At 35.0% G+C, this 27,070-nt stretch overlaps 4 protein-coding genes and 2 long non-coding RNA genes across 6 annotated transcripts in view; 4 read left to right on the forward strand and 2 right to left on the reverse strand.

Annotated features, from left to right (window-relative positions):
* Positions 1-6,083, reverse strand: part of LOC138326709 (uncharacterized) — a 43,039-nt gene extending 36,956 nt beyond the window's left edge. Inside the window, exon 1 of the long non-coding RNA XR_011208941.1 lies at positions 5,889-6,083. This is a non-coding gene — a long non-coding RNA (uncharacterized lncRNA). The remainder of the gene's footprint in view (positions 1-5,888) is intronic.
* LOC138326701 (uncharacterized) overlaps positions 1-8,065 on the forward strand; it is a 39,891-nt gene extending 31,826 nt beyond the window's left edge. The window contains exons 11-13 of the mRNA XM_069272705.1: positions 6,422-6,549; positions 6,999-7,194; positions 7,427-8,065. Of these exons, the coding sequence (XP_069128806.1) occupies positions 6,422-6,549; positions 6,999-7,194; positions 7,427-7,650 (548 nt within the window). The 3' untranslated portion in view covers positions 7,651-8,065. The remainder of the gene's footprint in view (positions 1-6,421; positions 6,550-6,998; positions 7,195-7,426) is intronic.
* Positions 120-2,009, forward strand: LOC138326703 (uncharacterized). The gene is made up of 2 exons (XM_069272708.1): positions 120-1,508; positions 1,635-2,009. The coding sequence occupies exons 1-2, from the start codon at positions 1,056-1,058 to the stop codon at positions 1,773-1,775; spliced, it is 594 nt and encodes a 197-aa protein (XP_069128809.1). The 5' UTR covers positions 120-1,055; the 3' UTR covers positions 1,776-2,009.
* Positions 8,066-8,446: 381 nt separating the features above from the next.
* Positions 8,447-12,272, forward strand: LOC138326702 (FMRFamide receptor-like). The gene is made up of 2 exons (XM_069272707.1): positions 8,447-10,576; positions 10,835-12,272. Exon 2 carries the CDS (start codon positions 10,858-10,860, stop codon positions 12,025-12,027), a length of 1,170 nt encoding a protein of 389 aa, XP_069128808.1. The 5' UTR covers positions 8,447-10,576; positions 10,835-10,857; the 3' UTR covers positions 12,028-12,272.
* Positions 12,273-14,689: 2,417 nt separating this feature from the next.
* LOC138326708 (uncharacterized) lies at positions 14,690-16,148 on the forward strand. The gene is made up of 2 exons (XR_011208940.1): positions 14,690-15,020; positions 15,524-16,148. It is a non-coding gene; the product is annotated as an uncharacterized lncRNA (long non-coding RNA).
* Positions 15,119-25,914, reverse strand: LOC138326700 (uncharacterized). The gene is made up of 7 exons (XM_069272704.1): positions 25,796-25,914; positions 24,742-24,985; positions 24,245-24,361; positions 23,291-23,927; positions 16,993-17,158; positions 16,320-16,723; positions 15,119-16,036 (listed from the first exon to the last, which is right to left on the reverse strand). The coding sequence occupies exons 1-7, from the start codon at positions 25,858-25,860 to the stop codon at positions 15,423-15,425; spliced, it is 2,247 nt and encodes a 748-aa protein (XP_069128805.1). The 5' UTR covers positions 25,861-25,914; the 3' UTR covers positions 15,119-15,422.
* Between the last annotated feature and the right edge of the window lie 1,156 nt (positions 25,915-27,070).

Genomic DNA, 27,070 nt, shown 5'->3' on the forward strand with positions numbered 1-27,070 from the left:
ATGGAAATTTACGCAAAGGGAGAATTTATTTTAATTAATTTAATTTGGTGCGAAAGTTATTCCCGGGCGTAGATATTTGGTATATTATGAAAGTTTGCCGTAAAGCTTTAACAGTTGTATTTATCGGAAAGTTAATGTCAAATATTAACTCATGTTAATCGCAAAATTAAACTCGTTTTGCCGCATTCTTGGCTACATCAACTAACATTATGAGCATGATGATAATACAATTTAAATATCATTATGCACCGAGCTGTTTGATAACAACAAATGTTCAAAATACTACATATACAAGTGTTGAATATTTTTACATATATATTTTTCATTTAATAAAACAACCATCAAATATGTCTGTCTCGTAGAACTATAACCACAGATATTCAATAGATTCCATTCCAGATTATGAACAAAGAAAAATAAAGAGATTAATAATTTACAAGGTATTTGCATTAAGAGGAATAGTAAAAACAAACAAGGACTCGAATCCGGGGCCCCGGCGTGACAGCCAACGGTCCTACATACTGTCGGACGGAGCATGCTCTGTCATGATCCTCTATGTGACAGAGACCGTATGTAACACTATGTACAAGTCACACCGACCCACTAAGTGACAAAGACCGTATTTAACACTATGTACAAGTCACACCGACCCTCTGAGTGACAGAGACCGTATTTAACACTATGTACAAGTCACACCGACCCACTAAGTGACAGAGACCGTATTTAACACTATGTACAAGTCACACCGACCCACTAAGTGACAGAGACCGTATTTAACACTATGTACAAGTCACACCGACCCACTAAGTCACAGAGACCGTATTTAACACTATGTACAAGTCACACCGACCCAAGTTTTAAATATGTTAGTCATCACCAAAAGTTACCAACATTTTGAGAACTACAGTACTTGCAATGCAAAGAGGTTTTGATTTTATAAGATCAAATAAAACGTGTGGTATAAACAAATTGTTAATCAACAGCTGCAGTGTTCATTCAATGACCTGAGAGTTGAATAACACCGCCTATAGACCTCTTCACTAATTTATGCAGACATGCGCAGAAGTGGCATTGAGTGGGTATCCGACTTTCCGCTTCCGCATTCCATCGTAACTAGCGTAAAGAATATGGCTACCCGCGAAAGTTTAAACCGCGTACCATTTTCTCATCTTAAAAGCATCGCGGTGGAGAAAAATATAGATGTGAAGAAAAAGAAGAAAGAAGGCATTATCAATTCTATTCTGGAAACACAAGCTCCAGAAGAAGCTTTAACGCCGACATGTTCTACATCCAGCAATCAACTCAAGGAAAACCTTCCTCCTTTCAATGCCCCATGCTACGTCAAGACGCAACCTAGACAAATTAAAATAACGTTTGCGTCAATATACAGTTTTATGATCGTTAGAACTTGTTGTGACAAGGACACTTCGGTCAATAACTACAAGGGATTGGATCGTGCCATGCAGCATTACGATGCTAACGACCTCAAAGATATTTGCTTTTCTGAGGTGAGTTAACTTAACGTTTTGTCGGTGTTATTGTTTTCTTTTCAGATTTCTTCTCAAATTTAGCGTGAATACTTAGGTTATTGGCAATGAACTAGGCCTATGGTATATCTGTATTTTCTTTTACAGATTAATGCAGACATAATTTATGTGAAGGCAAGCTGTCTCTCCAGCATGAAAGGCATACACTATAGGGTGTATGCCTGTATACAGACTACAAATGGCAAAGACACAGTGACACATGCATACTGTCAGTGCACTGTGGGGTAATTATATATATATTTTTTGACGAAGAATTGTAATAATAAATGTTAATTAACAACTGGTGTATAATTTCAGAAATAAGAAATTAAATGAAAAAAAAAACTATTAAAAAATCAGTTAATAATTCTAAAACATTTTTTTCATCTTTAATTTTTTGTTATCTGTGAAGATTTCAAGAATACATGGTCAGTAGTAAACCCCATATACAAATTTAAACTGTTATATACATAATATATAGGCCATGGGCTAGGAGGGTCCCACATGCACCCCCCCCCAAACCTCCGAACCAATATTTTTCTGAACCCTTATGACCCACTGATCACAAATCCAAATGTTAACATTGCATAAGTTGGGATGAACTTCCGGTTATGACGTCGTCAAGATGGCCGCCATCTCGAATTTCACTAAAATTGAAAAAAGTCATAACATTGAAATTTTTCAACTGAAGTAGACAAATGAGATATCAAAATGACCACAATAGAACAACAAATACATATCAGGACCACAAAATCCAATATATGTAGTGATTTCTTCGCAGGAAATGAAAAAATCGGATTTAAAGCTCAAAAATGGTGATTTTTCAGCAAATTTTTCATATTTTGTTTGACGCAGCAAAAATGCTTCCCAACAACAATCTATTATTTCTAATAAGATTTTTGACCACTTATCAATCAGTTTAAACATCAACAACAACAAAAACTAATGTTTACATTGTATAGGTTCCGGTTAGGACGTCATCAAGATGGCCACCATCTCGAATTTCACTAAAAAATGAAGAACAGTCATAACACTGATATTTTTCAACTAAAGTAGACAAATGTGGTATCAAAATGACCACAATAGAACGACAAATACATATCAGGACCAAATATTCCAATATGTGTTGTGATTTGTACGAAAGAAATAAAAAAATAAGCTTTTAAGCTCAAAAATGGTGATTTTTCAGCAAATTTTTCATACTTGGCAGAAATGTTTCCCAACAACAAATTATTACTCGTAATCAGTTATTTAAAATCCTATCAATCAGTAAAAACAAAAACAACAACAAAAATATATAGAAATGCAAAAAAAAAGAATTACTGTTATACCCTCAATTTTGTAGATTAGCAGCGTCTCATAAATAACACAACACCTACTGATAGCGTAACAAATGTAACCTAAGCTAAGCCTGTGTTTCCGTTAATATCATTAACAGTTCCCAAAGCGTTTGTGTCTTTGAAAATGAGCACATTCATTGTTTATTTCCTATGCATAGCATAAGCAAAATGTCAGATGGTTACTACAATGTCACTAATATGTCTTTCACTGGTTCTCAGTGATAACCATTATCATTGTGCGTGCTTTCTCGCCTCACTGACCTATCCACTGAAGAGACTCGGCATATCTGGTAGCTGGTACATGCAGTCCGAATCAGAGTACTCGAGATATCAGTATCCAATTCGTCGAAAGCCAGATCGACATCTTCGATGTCGATGAGCTCTTGTGACACTGCATTACCAGTGTTGTTCTATCCTTTTATGACCCATCCATGGCCAGAGTTCATATCAGGAACAACAGGTTCAGGGATGTGGGATCTCTTTCAGATACTAATATATCGTAAGTATATGCTGTATCAGACTTCTCCGGCTTAATGGAAATTACACCAGATGCACATTCTTCCAACGGTGGAAATGGTTCTCCTTAGCACATAACTCCATAATTCGTATGAAGTACTATTCATCAATCTTGGGGACCCTCGTGCATCCATAAATGGCACAGTTGATATCATTGAGGTCATTAATGAGGGCATAAATGTTAAATGTTTTTCATCAGTCTGACTTTTCCCATTCCCTTGAAGGTGCTGGTTATGTCACATCTGGTGTATGCGCAAAGAGACCATTGAAGACTCTCCAGTAAAAAATTCTCTAAAGTGCTTTCCAGACTTGGCAAAGAGTGAAACTTCACTGCAGACCTCATTTATAACCTCAAAGAATCCACCTGTGCCACCTATGGTCACTGAGGTTCACTAGAATGAGGAATTGTGCTTCATACGAATTAAGGAAAACCAACTCAACCCTCCGCAGAATGTTGATCTGGTGTCTTTTCCATCATGCCGGGGAGGTCTGGAACATCATATACGATATGTGAATCTAGGTGAAACTAGGTTGGAAACAGGAAGAGCTTCCACATCCCTGAAGCCGATGTTTCTGATCTTAACTCTGACCATGGACAGTTCACAAGTTAGAACCACGATGGTAACCCGGTAATGTAATGTCACATCAGGTCACCGAGGTCGAAGACGACACTCTGGCGAGAAAGCACGCACAACGAAAATGATAAGCATTAAGAACTAGTGAAAGAAATGTGACACTGTAGTAACCATCTTATATTTCCTTGCATTATACACAGGAAATAAACAATGGATGTGCTCATTCTAAAAGACACATTGTGTTTCAAAAAGTGTCATGGTATTTACGGAACTTTAATTTGATACCCTATAGCTATTAATTAGCGTTTTGCTGTAATAATTCAGTTTGAGAGGCTACTAGTCTACAAAATTTCGAACATGAAAATGGATTATTTTGAAGTCCCACTTAGATATTCAGCCAACTTTAAATTCAAATTTGTTAAGATATAAATCGTCAATAGCCAATGTTATATTCAGGAAATTCCAAGACACCAGGAAACTGTAGTGTTAGCGGTTTGGAAAAAATAACAATCATATGCCGCATCCGGTGATGTTTTGTAAACCAAATGATGGTATAACAATTCTCTTTTGCATTTCTATATATTTTTGTTGTTGTTGTTTTAACCGATTGATAAGAGGTCAAATAACTAATTGTGAATAATAATTTGTTGTTGGGAAACAATTTTCATGCGTCAAGCCAAATATGACAAAATGCTGAAAAATTACCATTTTTGAGCTTAAAATAATATTTTTTCATTTCCTGTGTTCAAATCACTACATATATTGGATTATTTGGTCCTGACATGAATTTGTTGTTCACCAGGCACCCAACCTTCCCTATTCACCGCCTTTACCCAGGCCCTGTGCAGTATAAAGACAATTTAATTTAGAGTAAGCGATCACTATTGCATATTTGATTATAAATATGTAATTCTATGTCTTCAGGTACTTTTCACCAAGATATATATATCACCAGTCAAGTATCAACAGTAAGACTACCAGCTTGTTTAGAGGAAAATGTATAGGGTTTGAGTTTTACATGTAGTTTTTAATATTATTATTATTATTATATGGTCATGTAATGACATGCCAGATTTGTTGGTGGCGGAAAGCCAAAGTACCCGGAGAAAAACCACCGACCAGCGGTTAGTACTTGACAACTACCTCACATGGGATTCGAACTCACGACCCAGAGGTGTAGGGCCTGTGGTAGTATGTCAAGACATCTTAACCACTCTGCCACAGTAGCATCATAATGTACAGTTATATTTACAATTTTACATAAGGGGCTTGTAACAAGAGTTGTGAGGTTTTGTCTGTTATAGGTTCATATTACATTAATATGTAGGCTAAATGATAAAGTTCTACAGCAGATACATATGCAGCCACACATCCCACACATCCCACACTCTCTTTACAAGCACCTGTGAGTGGTAATTTAGCAGCAAGTCTCCTGACTTAATACAACTCACCAGGAAATATGTACAGACAGCTTACAATATATAAACTTACTGTAGAAAGTTTTTTGCATGGTATTTTTTTTATTATGAAGACTGTGATATCAATTTTACATCAACCAACAAGTGTCAATGACATGTCATAAATCTCCATCTGCCCAGTCGAGCAAGTCGCAGAAATATGATACGCATGTCTGACCTGCCCTAGGCAGTCGGATAACTTTTGAGTCATAATGATTCAACCCTGTACCCTGTATTTTTATCAGTAACAGAGAGTTTAATTCACGTAAATATGTTTACATAGACCTAGGACTAAACCGTCCTTGATCCAATGCATGAAACTTAAAAAAAAACCAACAAAAATATGGATTTGACCAACGAACAACACCACTGTATCATGGTACAGTGGTATGCACAGTTACAGTACAGTACAGGCTTCACAGAACTTGAGCAGACGACAGCACAAAACAAAAGGAAAACATATAGATATCATACCTGCGCTGTCTTTTATCCCTTGGAAACCGAAAAAAACTCACACTGCCGCCTTTCTTGAACGCGTTTGAGCACTTGAACACTCAACAAATCTTTACCATGTTGACTGATCAGCTGTCAAAGTTCTCGAAGCGGATGTTTACGTTACCCACTCAATGGTATTTATGCGCATGCGCGAGGTTCAGGACCGCAGATAATGGGAAATACAAAGTTATTATTAATTATAAAGTGACATCTGCGGGTATGTTTCTATCTCAATATACGTAAGGCATACAAACGACAATTTTACAGTAAATAAGTTTAATGTTGTAACTAACGTTTATAAAGCAATTGAAGCCATTTGACTGATTTTTTACAGTTTAACTATCAGACCTCATGATGTTTTTAGATTAAGGAAGAAGAATTAGCATGTCAAAATTTTCGCATAGTTACGGCACATCTAAATTTAATGTATATATTTTGTGTGAGTGTGAATTATTATTGATAAAATGTAATACTTATGTAATCTTGTAACTTTCTCGATATTGATATTAAAGGCGGCTTTCTGGTTACGATGAACTCATCTACAAACGAACATGATGAGATCTTTTCAGTAGTTGAGAATGGAACACTTCAATTGGGGAGAATGGTTTCAGAAATGGCCAGCGAACAAATAATATCGCAGGTTTGTTGCTTTGAATTTTCTGATTTTGACCAGTAAATTGAATTCTATTGGTATCAACTTAACTTACTGTTAATACATGCATATTTTAATAGAAATTCAATCATTATCATTCCGCCAAAAACTATAACAATTTGTGCTAATTGCTTAAGTAAGATTAGAATAGTGCAATTCATTATTTTAACTGATAAAAAGTTATATTTCTGTTACGTCTTGATATGGAAGTTGGTCGTGGTGTAACTCATTAAACTGAACTAATATTTCTGTTACGTCGTGATATGGAAGACAGTCGTGGTGTAAGTCATTAAACTGAACTAATATTTTTGTTACGTCGTTTTATAAGCAATACTTGAACTTTCATTTTATATCCCAAGAATTCTGCAGCGTTTTTGTTGTCTATTTCAATTTAATCCAATTTGGACATAATATATGTAATTTTCATGAATATACAGGACGAATATCTTGCAATGAATTTCAATAGCCATTATCACCGGAAGGAAGAGGATTTTAAGGAACCTTTCTGCTGTGCTTTACCGGAAGAAAATGAGCTCGGATTGGAACTAGTATCGATGAAAGCTTTTAAACGCTACGCGCCAAATCCAACCATTGATTTTGCAAACAAAGGTGGAATGTGTTCAAAGGACACAAGTATGAGCTCATTGAAGTCAAAATAACTAAATTTTGCTTTGTATCAATGCAATTAAATATATCAAATAGTTACTAGTAACGTTTCTTGAAACTATTATATCAAAGTGCAAAACAATCTCAATTAACTGATATCATATTTACTTTTAACTAAAATCACTCTACAACAAACCAGATTCTGTTATACCACAAGCTTTGTAAACGAATCCGTTTAGTGTTTTGGTTTGATTGACAGATACCACGGACAAGATGGAGTACTCCCGTTGGATCAGATCTATGGTGTATCCATGGTTTTATCACGCCCTGTATAACGGATTATCCACAACCCGAACTGAGGAAGAAAAACAAAGCGTTATTGACCAATACTTTAGCAGATTACAGAAACACGCATTTGAACACTGCGACTTTAAACCGTTCTTACTATTCACACAGGTTGTGATAAAAAAGACCAATACATAACTAGTATCCATCGTCAGGGTACATAATCATGTTCCTTGTAAAAAATTACCAGTGCATTTTAACTAATTATCTTGGTGGATTTCCAGTGAGCGATCCAGAGGATGACTTCCGGTAAAATGGAGCAAAATTCGACAACATCAAATTAAATGAAAAGAGCCCCAGTACTATTGTCTTCAAAAATACAATATACAGGAGTGAAACGCTTCCAATGTACATTGTACATGCAGGGAAATGTCCACTTTATTATTTCACTATATTGATAAAGTATCCTCTTATATTAAGATGCCCAGCTCATTATTAGGTGACGTAAATCTGACCTACAACCTAGGTGGCAAGGGTCTACTTTAAACTTCCGGGTGGATAAACATGTTTACTTTATGACCCAATAAACAAATGTTGTTTACAATTATCTTACCATATTAGTGGTAAACAAATCAGTCGTGTATCACTATAACATTAAAAAGTAAAATACACGAAAACACGCAGAATAATATATTAGTTAGACAAATAAAAAGCAAGATGAACACAAGTATTTGCCGTCAATTAGACTGTTATTTTTTCTGAGACTAAATACTTCACTTTCATCACCTAGACTCTTACTGCGCTCGGATTTTAAGTGTCTTCTTTATTTCGTTGCATTCAGGAACATCAATAATATAACAGACAGTTGCTTTGTGGTTCCATAACAGATTCTCTCACGCCTACAAGTACTGATTTATCTCGGGCAATGCACTCATGTCGATTGAGGTTGTATTATTTGTGGCTAATCGTGCTGTTTTCAATTTTTATGTATAGAGAATTGGCTTGCAGTTGTGGTTTTCTTAAATTGTAATAAAACAATATAGCTATTGGATAAACATGCTCCTTCATATGTGGATATGAAGGATATAGATTTTCTATCCTCAGGGTCACAAAATGTTGTAAAAACCCCTCAGTAAGCCTCAGGTATTACTAGATTTTGTGACCCTCGTATAGAATATCCCTATCCTTCATATCCACATATGAAAGAGTCTTGTACTAAACATCTCGTAGGTAATATATAAGTAAAATATATACCGAGAAAATAAACAATAATGTAAATCACGGAACTACACTTGTATACAGAGGTTAAAACAACTTCCTTCTCATTTTAAGGATGTAAGCTCTTGTATGGGACGTCCGTTATCCCTGTCTTTAAGGAGGTAAGCTGTGGTTTGGGACGTCCGTTATCCTTGTGGTCAGTGGAAACATTTAATGTGGTTAGTTATCCCACCCCACTTGGTAGATCTATGTAAATTCCAGGTAGGGATTGACTTCAGGTATACTTAACATACGGGTTTATTGAGGTATAAACCTCACTAGGTATTGCGATATTTAATGAACTGATCCTAAAAATAATAATGAATGAAATAATGAATTAATCATAGATAAATGATTAAAAATAATAGTATGTACTGTAAGTTAAATCTTACCTAAAACTTGCCAAGTACAAAGTTAATAAATTGCTAATGAGTAAACAAATGACTTGAAATAAGTGGAGTTCATTATACAAGTCTTATCCACATACCAAATTTAAATAGCTTTGGTAGGTTCATGGAGTCTGAAAATATTGAATATTGAATACATGATTTTATAGCATTGAGCCAATACATAGCAGCGGATATAATAATTTCATTATGGACTACTGTAAAACATAAAATATTCGTGGGTAATTTTTTTTTGTGGTTTGGAATTTTCATGTCATTACGTGGGTAGAAAATCCTCTGTAAAGTTCGCTATTTTAACTCTATTTCTGGTTCAATAGAACCACTAAACAACGAACATTTTACTGGACGAAAACTTGGTGTTATACAATATGACAGCGTTTTAAACGTTGTGAAATGAAACTCATTCCCGAACCACACTTGTGGAATGTATCCAGGTTTACAACAGAATTAACAACATGCATGATGTAATATTTTGAATGATAATCTGGAGTTTTACATTGTATCCAAATGTGTCATCCTGATGAAACTTGAAGAATACTGAAGGTATTTGTTACTTCATGTTGAAATCATATAGATATTATAAAAACCCACAAAACAACAACAACAACAAAACATGAAAAACATTGAACTAATATGCAACAAGACATTTCCCGCAAACTTAGGTACCCACGAATAAAATGGAAGAATGGCAAGTTAGATAGCCTGTATTGCTTATTACCATAAGAATTTGATAAATGTACGAACGTTTCTCTTCATGAATAAGAAGCAAAGAGGAAATCGTGAAATTTCTTACCCGCAAAACTGTTCAGATTCCAAAAATTAAATCTGCGAAGTATTGAGAAAAGGTTCAATCATAATCCTGAAAGCCAAATTGCGAAAATTTCAAACCGCTAATATTTAATATTTAATTTTTATGTAAAATCGCGAACATTTTAACCCGCATAAAGAACTTGTATATAAGTATGTCCTTCTATATTCCGTCTATCATACCGAGAACCAAGAGTGATGTGTGTTGAGGGTGGAGAGGATCCAAGTCCAATTCGAAATATAGAAAATGTTTACAAAATCGTGATATAATGGGATGTTTATCATCGTTATCATTTGCGTATGTTTTGGCGTAGAAGGCGATCATCGGAAGGGGAGTAATCATGTAGCAGATCTAAAATTAAATCGAAACTTCGATCTGTTATTGATTAGGGATACCGTGTAATAAACTCATCTTGTTTACTGTTAAAACCGGAATTTAAGGATGAACAATGTTCACATCTACCGACACACTGGCTGAGGTCATGAGGAAGTCACGTGCTGGAGATGACATGTATAACTCCGTATAAGAGGGCGTGTAGTGTGAACATCGGGCAAGTCATAATTTGAAATCCGAGACGGAGCTTCATGTTACAGTTCCGTGTATATATTAAAAATATAAGGAGAGTCCCTCTATCAGTTTCCTATGAGCATCCGTAAGTTTTCCATTTTTATAACAATTTGTTCTTATTGCTTATCATGTGTTTTAGACATGTTATATACATGTACTTTGTTATATGATACATTATGTATTTCATTAGTTAAATGATATTAATTTTGGTTCTTAAAACACCAAATTTTTAAATGAAAAAAACCCTGATAAAACAGTGGGATGATTTAGCCATATGAGAATGCTTGTAAAAAGATGAAATAATTAATATGATGTTTAAAATATTTGATCATTTGTGTTTCAGGCTTCACCATATGTAGCTAAGGTATGAATATCCCTATCAGTGCTTCCCGACCGGACTTTGTACCGCCGAACTCCACACTTAACGGAACTACTTTCCTCATCCGCCGGGACTATCTATCCAAGCTAGAATGGCCAGGTTTGGTTCATGTCACATTTCCAGTGATCATACCAATGTTGTTGATTCTAGGTTTCATCGGAAACTCACTGACAATCATCGTACTATGGCACAAACACATGCAGTCCACTGCAACAATATTGCTGTTTCGAGCTCTTGCTGTTACAGACATGGCAGTTAATATAGTGTGGTCACTCAATGGTGTTTCTGAATATTACCTATTCCAGATACCGGAAGGTCGTTCATATTACCTGGACGTGGTATACCCGTGTATATACACATTTCTCCTGTATCTCATATACCTATTCCGAGGAATTAACATCTGGATCACAGTAACGCTCTGTGTCGAACGGTTTATCTACGTCTGTGTATTTTACAAAGCAAACGTTCTTTGTACCAAGAAGAAAGTTGCAATTGCCTTGGCAACCATTGTTGGATTTTTCCTCGTGTTCAGCATCCAGCAACTTATTGAATTTAAGCCAGTGAGTTACCCATGTTACGGTAGCTTATGCTACATCAACGAATTCACTGACATTGGGAAATTATTTTATTATTCCAAAGGGCCATTTTGGTTCAACATGTTAATGTATAACATTTTGCCAACCATTTTCCTGACTGGACTCAGCATACCAATCATATGTAAACTTGGTATAATGTATCGCAAGCGTGTACAGCTAAAGGGAATGACGCAAAACAATGGAACTATTCAGCGGAAGGAAGCGAACGTGACCATTGTTCTTCTGTTGATAGTTTTATTTTCAGTGTTATCGAACTTGAATGGTCCATACCTCGTGGCAGTCTATGTATACAATGTGTACAGCGCTAGCTTCTTTTACCTCATTTGCATATTCAATACCATTGTTGTTTTGAATTCATCTATAAATTTTGTCATATATGGCATTGTTGGAATGAGATTTAGAAGAATCCTTTTAAAAATGTTAAAACCCTTATATTACAATATATTACGTAAGCCCATGCCCACCAAGGATAAGCGCATTTCTATAAAACGCGAACCAGAGTCAACTGAAAATGCATTAGAACTGACTTCAAATGACACAACGCTTTATAACGGAATTTAAAAAAACCCAAAACATTTGGGCATATGGATATTGCTCAATACTAAAAGACAAACACTGCAAAACTAGGATGAGAAAATGAATTTCATAACGGGAGAGAATTGATTTGAAAATGGCACTATCCTCTCGGATTTTAAATTTCATATCGTTAGGGCATGCTCAGACAATGTTTTTTGGAAATGTACATACATGTAAGATAGATTTCTCTTATCATTATTTTGTTATTAAAATGTTGAATTATAATTCATCATTATTTGTTTGTTATTTGTCAATTAAAAACTTCCAGGGGTTACTATCCATGTTGTAATATCCTCCCTGGGACTTGCCATGGTAAAATGAAAGCATTTAAGAACATTCTGACCACCTAGCTACAGAAATAGAGGACAACGTCCACTTCAAACCCAACACATGTACAGTGTTATTCTTATTCGATTTATCGATTTCATTTTATTCAGATTAAAGTCTCATCTTATAAAGAAGTTGCCTCGCACAGAGTCCTCAGTTTTGATATAACATGTACGGTCAGAGGTGACTATAACAATAATGGTAATTACTCCTAGAGGTCTAGAAAGGAATTATTATTGTTAGAAAGTATATGTCTCGTGATTTATCCAGGTGATCACTAAAAACCATCCGTTCACATGAAAACAAGGTTATGTTAAATTAATATCAAACAGTAATTAAACCCACGTTGACGTCAATGACATTAACATGTATCGTGCGGAGACTGGATAGAAGTAAACAAGCAATTTTCTTACATAGCGAACAATTATCCGATTTCAAAATTACCGTAATGGACATATACTTGGTAGATAAACAAAAAGATAAAAGAGAGATAGGCTACTTGTAACATGATTCGCACTGATTGTTTCGCCAATAATTTTTCTCTGTAAAAATTTAATTAATCTGCTGTCATTATTAGTTTTAATAATCTGTATCAATGTATAATTATGTTGTTAAGATCAACACTTGTGGTGTGGGATAGAAGCGGAAGCCAACTTCCCGGTCTTGTCCAAAGGTTAACTAATACACTCTGTATCTATCGATATTGATATTATGTTTGTTTTATTACTTTCAAATTATGTATCGTTCTCGCTTATAAAGTAAAGCCGGATATTTTTGTGGGGATGATATTTGATCGATTTCACGGAAAATTGCTATGATCACCAAAATTGATCCGGTAAATATTGAGAAAAGGTGGTTAAAATGAAAAAAAAATGACCGTGTAAATTAAATTTTCATGTTTTTCTCGAGAACGTTTTAGCCTGTTGAAGCAGCCAGCTGTACGGTATATTCATTTTGTCGCGTGTATGAAAATACAAAATGATGAGTTAGTCGTCGAGTGAAATTTTATTACAAAACTTTATTCGACTTATTTTGATATATATATGTAAGCAAACATTCCTAAGCGACCTCACCTCTTTATCAAGACCACCTGCTTGATAAAACCACGTGACCCCAAATAACCAATTTCAACACAACGGGACTATTTCACGTACCACGTGATACCAGGTAACATTGGTGTCGCACTAGTACCTCCAGTGGTAATGGAGCGTTCCTCTTTGTAACTTTCACACTGAAATGACGTTAGAGCGATATATCATCTGTTGACGTCATTCTATCACCAATAGAAACTTTAGTCCAGTATAAACGTTATCACGTGGTACGTGAATGACTCCCATTTCCCCTACCTATAATGACCACTTGGCAACAAATACAATTTAACACTATTGCTTGGGTGGACTTTATGGACAGATTTGACCTTACATGTACTAGTGAAACTTTTATGGAAATGTAGAAACAATAGCAGATACCAGGAATATGATTTGACGATGTAGGTCATAATAATAAGCATAGGTTTGGCCTTATTTGGTTATATATGATTTTTTTCAGAGAAATTTTCACTCAATTACACTAGAATGAAGATAATTACATCAACATTTTTTTGCAATATGTGTAATTTCACCATCAACAAGGAAATTAAAGCTTCATGAATAATAAGTCACGTTATAAAGTACAGAAAGGTTCCGCATATGAAGTTATTGGGATTAAATGCTGCGAGAATGTTATTAACAATAAGCAAGTGATATTTCATAATGTGTTATAAAAATAGTTTGCATGTGTTTTTTTCGTTTTTTTGTCAGTACTTGCGTTTCATAAATTAATTTCAAATTTATTTTCATCAGCTGATAGTAGAAGGAGAAATAGACATCCAAATCGATATCCTACAACTACAAGTAGTGAACTACTCTGTAACTACGTTCTTTCGTGAGAATGCAAGATTCGCGATATCGATTAGCGTATTTAAAAATAAAATTGAATATTTGAAAACTCCTATCAACGTAAGTGATGTTTTATATCAATTAGCGTTGATAACAATTCAAATTTACTTAGATTCTGAAGTTTCCGAAAAAAGATCGCACGCGAAGGAAATTTTGTAAACGGTATAAGACCTCAAGGGACATGCATCGTAGCAGTCTGTGTCAAGTCAAAACAAATTAGCCAAAGCGCTCAGGGTTTTCATTAATCAATGTGTTTATAGAGAAAGGAGATGCACTAGGTTCGGAAGTGAACGATACACGAGAGCGGAAATCGATGAAGCGCCAATCTTGTAAATCAAATATCCACTTAACACGTCACAGGCCTCCGCGATCATCAGCACGTGATGGCTATTTTATCATCAACATTTATACGTCATAAGCTATCTCCAGGACAACAAAGTGCATGTCATATGAGATATAAGTCGTAGAAGTGATGTATGCAAGGATGTACCATTTATCTTGTCATTTTGACGTCAATAGCGTTATCAAAAATACCGCCTACATGACAAGAGTAAGGATACCACATCATTTACATGGCAACATAAAGTTAATACCACCGTCAAAATAGCAACAAATCTATTGTCTGCGTTCATAAGACATGGAGACCTAGAAAATCTATATTTGGGCCCACATGACAAAAAAGATGATAAACAACGTTCTCAGAACAACATAGAGGTAATTTTTGCTCTTGCCCGACTGATCATATATAAATATTAAATGAAACGTGACGTCAAATATTGTTTTACTAGAAATATATAATAAAAACTCAATCATATTGTTCAATTGAATTTTATACTCATTAGTAGATAATGTTAAGCATGTTTATACATTATCTGAGAGTTGTTTAAAGTTGAAAACAAACCCAAGCTGGACTACACTGCTCCTGAGTACGCCACCAATGCTTTCTTCCGCTGTTTGGAAACTATCATACTTCGTATGTATTTTACTATATATATTTAATATATTTGTTGGTAACTGATATACATTTGTTTCTTTTTCACCAAAATTCATTAGTTTTGCACACATATTCAAAATTCACAGAAGAAAATAGCTGCGGCGAAAAAACACAGAAACAAATCACAAGTGTGCTTCATAAGCTTTGTTTTCATATACTGCATTGGCTTTGTCAGTTTTATTTTTTCTATATTGACGCAACGTTTGAATAATTTCCTCGACAGGTGGCGCAATAATCGCAAAAGCTGCCCCAACCATGCACCACACCTGGCAAGTTGTGAGCCATCCTGAAAATTGACTGTACGTCAGAACCTCAAAACTCAACATAACAGCCGGAAATATAACCAGGAAAAGTAAAATGCTGATACCGCCCCCGATGTACGCTACCAATTTGGCAGAACGGAATATGGCGGCCATGTTGTTTCCGGTTATTTTCGTATCATGATGAATATTCGAAAGTTCTTCTTTATAAAGGTTTCTCCATGGGTTTAATGGGTTGTCAATGGAGATAGTCTTTTCCCATTCCGTCTCAGCGTCCTCACTCGAGCGGATGTTGTTCGTGCATAAAGAAATCGTTATGGTAACAATTGAACTTGTGATGACGCCCGCGCCAATACCGGCCAGAAGACTGTATTCAGTCGAAGTATTCACCATAAAGTTTCTCAAGCCTTCCTCATGAGCTGTTTCTCCCACCACCAAAATTCCCGTGATCGCCGCAATAAGTCCGCTTGCACTGCCTAAAATTAGGAAATGGATAAATGAAAACGTTGTTTAATTGATCCAACCATTCATTGAATCACTGCATTGCCTCTCTCTCCGAAAATATTAATAAAATAATGTAAACATGTATGTTTCACTACTGTGTTACTACTTCTTATCATGGAGTTAAAATCATAGGAAACATTATCTGACTATAGCATTTTCTGATTCAATACCAATATCTCCTAAGATAAATTATTAAAAAACATGCTTTGCAAACACTGCTGTTGCGAGTCAATTTAGAGTGAATTTAGAGCATACCTGAAATAACTCCAACGGCGGTACTCTTAGACCAAGCAATAGTAAGAAGAAGTGGCACCAAGAACGGGCTCAGAAGTGCTTGCAATGTAAACACGGCCCAGTTCAAGTTCACACCAGAAGCCATCACTATAAGACCATATGGAACCACACCAATCGTCACCCAGACAATACACCAGCTCTTGTAGTGGATCAGCAAGTCCTCATAATGTCGGTACAGCCCATGCGTTGTACATACATACCGGAAGCCAAAAGTATCCTTTCCGGTCATGCGCAATTTAAGGTCCTCTTTACAGTCACGACAATCATCGACCAGTTTGCAAACACATAGTTCATTTTCATGTGTTGAATTGGCGGTTACTTTCTCTTTACCACAAAGCAAACAACTTGTTGGCGATGATGATTTCCTGTAGGAAATATTGAAATACGAGGTCTCAAAATGAATGAAAATGATTGGTATAATTAGAATCGGTTTATTTTAAAAGTATAGAAAACATTTGAAGGTTGGTATTAACAAATTGAGCTTCAGCAGGAAATGGAAAATTGTAATGATATTCTTACATCCTATTCATTCAGAAAACATAAAACAACATAAAAGAAAAGTATGTTTTAACCTTAGGGTTCCATCTCATTCGATCACTGTGTTGTATGCGACAATAGAACGGGACGTTCGTACCTGAATGGATTGACGTAGGTACGATATATATCGTAGACAATTATTGATGAGACAGCCATCACTTCACCGGATCCAGTGGACATGAGAGCCATGGTTACCATGGTGATGAGAAGGTAACCTCCTTTCGAGCCCATCAGAGTTTCCAGCACAAACGGAGTTATAAAGCCTTGGAGGAAAATATGATTCATTACTTGATGTTTCAAACGTTGTTATGAAATTAGTGTTATTTTCATTTTGCTATTGAAACATTTTTGAGTGCATATGAAGAAGGAAGTAATGTGTTATGTACAAATACATGTAGATATTAGATAAGGGAGATAACTTCTATAACTTTATTATCAATACATCCTATAAAGGTCATATCATTAATTTAGGTCATAAAACTTTCTAGAATATTATCATGTATAAACAACTATGTTTGTAAACATGTTGATTATAAGTAGAGATCTAGAATGTTCTATTTCCAGAAAGTTCTGTGTATTTATTTGTTTACTGTTTTTAGTTAGATATTTCTAGAATTAGAAAGTTCTCCATTATTCTTGAATTAGTGTTTAGCTATATATACTCCAGCTGTCCAAGGCTAATCAGAACTGTAATGAGACCTGCAATTAGACATATCAAGAATTGTACAGCGCCATATAAGATTCTATTGGGAGAGCTATTGCGACTTTAAATGTGGATTATTACAACACTTTGTGTGGATTTATTCATATTGCCTGGAACTTTACAAATCATCTGTGGACATTCATTTTCCTTGTGGATTTGTGATTATTGTTAATTTGAAACCTGGAAGGATCACGGATTATACCAGGACATTCGCATACAGATAAGTAACACTTTAAATCATCGTATTAGTCTTGCAGCACCACCAATTACTTTAGATATTGTAAACCATCTCTGTATAATATTGTATATATAATTAAATTGTGTTTTGAATTTAGCTGCTGGTTTCTCATTTCTGTTATTCGTTCATGTAACAAATGGCACTATCTAGTCAAATTACTGTGATATTTTTCAGGTTATTTTTTCAGAATTACTACATAATCAAAATAGAGATGATACATTTCATGCATAAACAGTTCTTTTTTCTCGTAGTTATCATATAATAATGTAAATTTTATACAATGTGGTATCATCGTTATATTTGTAACGGGACTGCATAGTTTACACATACGTATATATGTTATACCTCATGATCTCAGTTAGCGTCGTTAGAAAATATTCCGGAAGTCTATCTACTCCCACTCTTGAATAATTCCGTAAGCGTTATGTAATCTTATTGTTCATTGGTTGACACAGGGTATTGTTAGCTATGGGTATAAATAGGGAGCGCACGTGTAAATCTTTAATCAGAGGGATGCGTTGAGTCGCAGGTCAGCTTACCTTTCTAACTTTCTCTCCTTTTCTAATGTAGGATTTAGGTATATACTCATGTGTAGGGTTATTATTATAGGTTAAGTAAATTGTCCTGTGGAACTGGGTCGGAGTGGCTTATTACGCACGCACCCTGTCCCCAGTATGTGAAGATTTAATAGTAACTACTGTGTAGGGCAGGTTGACTAGGTTATAGGAAATATTTGGTAGTCTTTGATATGTATTTATTTTAATATCCACGGGGTATAATAAATATGTGTTAGTTAATGTTTATGTGCCTTCTTGTTTTATATCATAACTGGCACAGAACCCAGAGTACCGAACCTGGGTAACTATATTTATGTTCCTCCAACTTAAAAATAACTCAATACAGAATAGACATTGAAATGGCCACCATAGGTGACATATATTTATTATCATGAAGAATTAAAACAATAACATTATGACATCAAAACAAATCGTTTTTCACTCAAAAAGTATTTTGAAACTACATTACCAAACATTATTACAATTAGCCCTAGTGGGGTTGTAAAAATCCGCCACACTGACAAACAAAAATAAATGATGAAGAGGGTGGCACGTGGGTGGGTTGCAAAATTGTCCCAAACACTAAAATTTGTTTAAGCTTTAACACAAAGGATTTCGTCTTTCTTTTCTAAATATAAACTGAGAAAGTTGCGCATGCGCCTCTCCATGTAAACCCAAACCTAAATATTTTGACCAATCAGAGTTCCCAGAATCATTTATCTCCCCACAAATTACAATTTATATTAAAGGTGCTTACCCCATAAACCTCTTTTAAAGCTACCCAAGTTTTTTTAAGATTCTTATAAAAAACAATATGATAACATGCCTACACGCAGGCAGTATAAGCCTATATAGCTACCTAAACTTAATATCTAATGTTATATTTATAAGTATTCTTAAGTTTTCGTAAACATAAATTAAGCTAATAAATTAGCTGCCTTTTATGTTCCTCCAACTTAAAAATAACTCAATACAGAATAGACATTGAAATGGCCACCATAGGTGACATATATTTATTATCATGAAGAATTAAAACAATAACATTATGACATCAAAACAAATCGTTTTTCACTCAAAAAGTATTTTGAAACTACATTACCAAACATTATTACAATTAGCCCTAGTGGGGTTGTAAAAATCCGCCACAAAAGTGTGTATCTGCAACACAGATAAACACTTTTTTTTTTGTTCACATCTAGACAGGTGAAAACCTCGCCTGTTACATATTATCTGATTCTGAAAAAAGTTAACGTTGAGGAGTTTACTGGGTGTTAAGACAGAAATAATTGGCGGATCGCCAGCCGATGTTTAAGCCACGCCCCCAACGATTCAAGGGAGATTACTTCTGTTTGCTCCGACATCGGCAATGTAAACAAGATGGCGACCGCCAAATTTTCAGATGACTTTTCATCCATAATTACCTTATTAACCAATCTTTCAACAAAAACGAAGGACAATATCGTTTGTCAGTGATTTTAAAATAAAAACTGTGAAATTGTCAATTGATATTTTGCAAACTTTCACACATGTATATTGCAGTCAATGCAAGTCAGAGCACCCGCATTCTGTAAATATTGAAGTGTTAGGCATATCGCTTTCTAAAACCGTGTTGAATGACATTCATTATTCATGGTTTAAAGCATGGTTAGTACTTATTGTGTGTGGAAAGGTTTGTAGGCCATTTTTCAAAAGCCTAATGGGGCCCTATATTTTTTAAACTTTTTTTTTCAAATATATGTTGAGGTAGGCCTAATAATCATGGCAGGATTTAAAAAAAAAATAAAAAACACTTAACTAGACAGTAAATAAATTTAATGATTTAATGAACATATAACTTTAAAAATCAATAATACAAAAAAAAATCACAGAGTATTAATTAAGGTAGAATATTGATGTGCAATGCATTAAACAGGACAGAACTAATGTAATTGATATCTGCATCATTTATAAGCTCCTGCAAATATCGCAATATGCCTATATCTTTATGGTTAAATTAATCATATTAAGATAGGTTTGTTGCATATATTTGTATCTGATGTTCATTTGAATTTTAATATATTATAGTGTAATTAATAGAAAAATCTGTATCTATTGTCATTATAACACTACAAATGTTGAAATACATACAATTGATAAATTAATATTTCGTTCAATTCATATACAATATATGCATTAAATGTTCATTAAAAGCACACTGAGTATACATGAATTAAATGTTTCAGTTTACAGCATGGATGGACTGTTCCCATGTACTGGCACTTATCATGATCCTCACCAAGATAGTTATAACTGTATATGCGTATATGTGCTGAATATGTCAACTCTTTCATGACTGACAAGTACAACTGGTTGTATGTTTTCCTCTTCAACTTGTTCCCAAATCAATGGCACTCTGTTTGAAAATAAATAAACAGAAATATTTAATTCCATGTCTTTATTTATTGCATATCTCTCAGTCAATTTTCAATTTAGCTGATATCCAGCAAGTATTATTTTCAAATAGGGTTCACTTCTTTATAGAAGATACCTGTGACCTGGTAAGAAAAGTTTCTTAGCTTTAGATTTTCCCATAACTTAGATGAAATGCTCTACATTGGAAACTTTTAAGTTAAGGATAACTTAATATTTCTTAAGTTAAGTTAAGAAATGTTCATGAAACATTGAAATTAGGGTCTATAAATAAATCAAATCAGACATCACAATGACTTTCAGACTGATTAATATGCATGTACACAGATTATAAAAAAATCACAGACATGATGCAACAAATGATAAAATCAATGTGATTAATATTGTAACTATACATGTATAGGAACCTGATCACTTCTCAAAGCTGTTTTCAGCAGGGTGTGGCAAGCTTGTACATAAAAGTACAATACACCAGATTAAAACAAATATATAGGTCACATTTCAATAATAAGAGACATTAAATACATGAATTATTAAGAAAGGTTGGGTATAGATTTTGGAATGCACATGTATATGAAAATTTGAAGAAAAAAAATCAATAATCTGCTTAAAGTATATTATTTGATTAAATATATTCTATTGCATTATCAAATATGTACTTTAAAACATTATATAATGAAACAGACTGTGGATTAGGGATGGTTGGCCCTCCATGTTTAAAGTGATGATCAGGATTAAAAAATATATATACAGTATATAGTGTAAGAGTTCAAATAATTACTTTCAAGCAACTTTAATTATAAGAGGGACTAAGTTTTTTTTCATCTTAGGAAGTTTTACATAAATCAGAAACTTAAATGCATTGTGTAAAGGTTTCAGTGTGTTAGGAATATTAATGTATGTACTACATGTACACAGTATTTTCACTCCCTATAAAAATGCACTAAGTAATACTGATAATGCATCATTGAATCTTTGGTTTTATCTAGTCACTAGGCTATACATTGTATATGCACTTGACTTGTCATATTTTTTTTGAACAAAATTGGACATTAGTGTACAAAAGTACCAATCGTACATTGTATATAGACCATTTATACAGATATCACGAGGCCCTACTGACAAAAATATATTGTCGTCTAAACCATACACATGCATGTACATGTATCTAATAACTATAATGTTAGCTAGTCTCTGGTATTGTACACTTTGGGCCTATATATAGGAAGTTCAGTCACGGCCACACACGTTACCGACTTTATACCTTCAGGTCTTGATAGTAACAAATTTAGAGCTAACACTTCTTGATGATCTGTAAAAATATGACACAGCCTATGCACAACAGAATATTTTATGAGTTACTTACATAGGCCTACAGTTTTACCTTTGAACACATGTGTAACACGTAGACGTGCTTTCAGAACATCAGCTGTTGCCTCGGGCGGTTTTATCCACTTGTCCAGCGATCTTCCAGGTTCAGGAAAGGGGTTTAATAAAACATTTCTAACAAATTTATCAGGATGTCGATTGTTGCTGTTATATTTATCCCAACGCCAACGCTAACCCGCATTTTCAAATTACACACGCCGTACAATAGACAATAGACAATATATAATGTTTATTAAACCAATCAAGGTCCCGCACGGGGCATTTACAAACAAAACATTTATGATTACATAAAGTAGACATCATACAGGACAACTTTTAAAGTGAAAACGCACTTATATGACTAGAAATTCATAACTAGATAATTATAAAGGTTATATAATAGTAGATATACAACCAGCAGTAGATAGATAGTTAAAATGTATACAATTTGATAGTTAGCTTCTATCGAGAAGTGGCTGTGTCGTTTCAGTGGGAAATTGAGTTATATGATTACCGACGAAGGTTCTGTGAAATAAAATCAGACAGAGGCACGAGGATACTCATGTTTTCGTTGTTCATGAGCCATATAAATTGGTTAAGTGAATCTAAGTGTAAAAAATTTGGACATACGTCATGGCATACATTGATTAATTTCTGACGTTGTGCTCTATATTTATCACAGGCAAATAGAAAATGGACTTCGTCCTCTATGTGTCCGTCATTACAATTTTTAAAAAGTCTTTCGTCCCGAGGGATCTTTAAATAACGTCCAGCTTCTATCATCAGTCTATGCGCGGAAATACAAGTCTACAGTGTTGACGTAAACAAATGGCTGTGATGTCGGAGCATTCGAATTGGCGGCTAAGGTCACGTGCAAAAGGGGGCGGTACCAAGCAGTTTGATTGACAGCTGGCGATCCGCCAATTGCGGTTCATGATGATTATCAAAAAAAAAAAAAAAAAAAAATTGAATTTTAAGAAAAAGGTCATAAAGCGTTTAATTTGATTTAAAAGTTTAAAACTAGACAGATACAGTAATCGGGCATCAACATTATCGATTTTTGCCATTCAAAATTCTTCATCATTTAGCAACAAAATGTATTTACTACTATTCAACGTACCTGAATCTATGTCACCGGAAGTGAGTAAATGTGTGCCGTTCTGATAGCTGAGTGACATATACGTCATTGCAGAAGTCATTGATATTGTTGTTGGAATAGCAAACCAGACATAAGCTGCTATGAAGAATCCAAGCACTCCTTGTGCCGGCTTCGCAGCAATTCTACTCTGCCAGTTAGCCTGATCACAAAAACTTATAGAAGTAGCCATGAAGAATAACATCAGACCGTAAATAATTCCTGACCTTGACCTAAAAGTCATGAGAGAGTTGTCATGGTTACCGTCCGGTCCTGAAATACACGTCATTGCTTCATACAGAGCTTCATTCGTGGCATAGTCCTGACTCGGATCTTTGTCGGTGAAACTGACCATGACTACAAACACAAGCAAAGTAACGAAGGTCAAGGCCGTGTTGAAGTAAGATATATAGAAGGTCGTTCCAAGGCCACCAATGAGGCAATAAGATCCGAAGAGGACAGCGAGAATTAAGATGACAAACTCGTCTGATGAGTCCTTTACTAGCACGTGCAGACTGGCTTTTCCCGCCAACACCAACGAAGTCATGGTAACGAGGTTTGCCAAGAGTGCAACACAGCAGAAGTAAATGTGTGCAGCTTTCCCGAATCTCGAGTAGATTATCTGCGAACACAAGAAAACACATTTTCGATGAGTATGACATTTAGTACTCCACATAATTGAAAAAAAAACCACTATGAAGTGGTATTTTAATGAAAGTTACGCATACTCATTATTTTTCACTTTCAGAAAAGTCGCCGATCTGACACAAGACAATTAGAGCGTCTGATTAAGGCCAAGAAGAGAAGTACCATACAGATAGTCGTGGATTGAAAGTTGTTGTTGTTAAGTTTCTTTTACGGATTTATACAAAAAGTTTTAACCGATACTTCTTTGAAGAAAGACAAAACAAAATATTTTCCTATTGTTATTTATTTTACCTGGAGGAATGTTTTTGCTCCAGGGGCTCTGGTTTTCAGGTGTATAGATAGCATTGGAAACAAGAGGATGTCCAGAACGATACCAATGGAGAAGAACAACGCTCCGCCCAATCCGGTCTGTATTATAAAGCATAAATGAAGTAGAGGGGAAATTCACATACTTAAGATCCTTTTGTATCCTTGTTTTCAAGATAAATATATCAAAACAAGATATCCACGGACGTGGATGTGTCGCCTGCACAGCAGTTTAAACATCACAAAAATTGTTTTTTACTGTTGAAAATATTGTTAATAACTAAATCAAGTTATCAAGTCCCTTAACTCTTGCAAATATTGACGGATTTCGACCAGTAACAAACTCATCTAAGATCTCATTGAAAAGATGAATGATCGATTCGTCCAAACCTTATTTGTGTTTTTTCACAACAGAGCAGACAATATTTTTCTCCATTCAGAAAGAAATTCAATGATAGACATTAAACATATGACGGAGAAACCTTAATCGCAACTGTGGCACTTTGCAGGAAGTCGGCTGGCCAGAGCATTTGTGACGTCACAGTAACGGCAGTGAGGCTGAGAGTGACCTTGCCCCCGGCATCGAATGCAGTGTCAAGGTGTTGCTGGTCGTGGTACACGTGTCGTCTGAGAGCAGACTGGATGAGGGCGAGGGTCACGGACAGGCCCCCGAATCCAAGCAACATCAACAATGCAGCTTCATGCTTCTCCAACGCAGGTTGCAACCTAACGCAAAGTAAAACGTTCTGTTATAAATATGATCATTATATAATCTTTTTTCCTTTGAAGCAACTTCGACTTGGTGATTTTGCTTTGGCATAATAATTTATGTAATTTAAAGGAGATTCTTGATAGAAAATGTATGTCTATTTGTATTCAAGCGCTTAACATGATTTGCAGAAATTTTCTGAAATACATTTAATAAGTCACTTTTGTTATTGTTAGCACATAGGGAGTAGAAATGCATTTGCGATTGTTGGTTGGTTGGTTTATTTATTTAATTAGACTTAATGTCCACTTAATAAGGACGCAGCCCTTCGTGTCCGAATGGCACGAAGTGCGAAGCACTTCTAAGGTAACATATACATGAAAATATAAGAAAAAACTTAATCTTCAAAATTCAATCCTACACACTGACAGCTTCAGTTTGCGGTTACCATTTTTCCCCATTATAACAAATCCCATCAACGGGAATACGATGCTTTGAAGTCAGCTCATTATATAATCGAGCGGTTCAAACGCTTTAACGATCCGACGAAGGTAATTTTCATCCGACAGAAGTTCAGTGCTATCGCTCTTTATTTGCAAGCGTTCAAGTGATAGACCACCTTCCAATATAATCAGCTGACCAAAAACGGAATATCTGTTACGGACATAAAACTTATGTGGAGTCCCTTCTCAAATGGGGGTATTATTTCCATAAATTGAACTTTTTAACAGTGCATAATTAATGGTTATTGAAACTTTAAGGCCTTTCCTTCAGTCATAATAGCAAAGGTTGAATTATTGAATAAATCATCCCCTTTCATTACTTACAGAGAATCCTGGTCATCCTGGACATCCTGTAGTGACGTCGTACAGTTGTCATGGTAACCCGTCATGATGAAGGGTTAGTCGAGGGAAAACACCAAGCGGTAGCAGACTTTGTGTAGTTACTACTGAAATCAAGATAATTATTCTTCGGAATACTGTATTTAAGCTCAAGTGTAAGTTGACAGCCGGTCGTAAAATATTTCGTAAGGCCGAAGGTGATTTAACGAACTATCAATTCATGAAATATTGCCGGATACCTTACTTCTCATCCAATAACAAAACTTCATAAAATATTTATGATATTGTTCATAGGTTTTTACACACTAGTCATAAAGCTGTACTCTCCTGTACCTGAAGTACAGTAATACCTGCCTTAACGACCACCTCCTTAATAAGGTCACTTTCTCAAGGTTAGCCAATGGTAAGTCTCATCACAATTTCCCACTTGGTTATGAGGATCTAGACCATATTTACTTGGTCCTTTTGGTGGTATTTAAAGACTATAAGTATATAGTGACATTATATAGTTACTTTGACAAGGAATAACAGAGTTCAGGCCAAACAAAGGGTTACATTGGAAAAAATAGGTTCGGTAGGTCGGGATTTTTTTAGTGTCTGTCACTCTAAAGTAATGGGCGGAACCGGAGACTGAGATCGAAATCCCGACATTTATTTTTTTCGTAGAAAATTAAGGTCTGGGCTAAAAAATTAGGGTTGGTCGGGTAACCCTAAATAGACATATTTTTTGGCCTTAGAATAAACAATCGAATGTTTAATAGCTTTAGGCAAAATGAGAAACTGGATAAGGCTAACACATATATGATATCTTTGATAAGACAGTCTATACTTCATTTAAATATGGTTAGATATATCTCAAGGGTACAATATGGAAACAAAATGTAACGATGCGAATTACTAGTATTTCGGTTGATGCAAACAAAAACCTAAACTTCCAGAATTGGCAAATTTTCCCTATGTCTTTGCGAGTTATGGCCCTTCGGATATTAGGCGTATGTGCCGTAATTTTCATACTCAAAAATCAAGAAGAACATTTGATATTTTATTCGTAATCCAAAATTACCAACAGTTTGAGAATCATAATACTTACAATACATAGGTTTTAATTTTACACGTACAAATAAGAGCTGAGCATGATTTTAGGCAATACTGCCAAAAATCATTGTATTAAGATACGGTCAGACCATGAGACCAAGCTGTGGTATACAATTTCTTTTCACATTTCTGCAGTGTTATTAGCAATTATAAAGTTATTTTCGC

The sequence above is a fragment of the Argopecten irradians genome, chromosome 7, assembly GCF_041381155.1.
Source record: "Argopecten irradians isolate NY chromosome 7, Ai_NY, whole genome shotgun sequence".
In the NCBI taxonomy this organism is placed as follows: domain Eukaryota; kingdom Metazoa; phylum Mollusca; class Bivalvia; order Pectinida; family Pectinidae; genus Argopecten; species Argopecten irradians.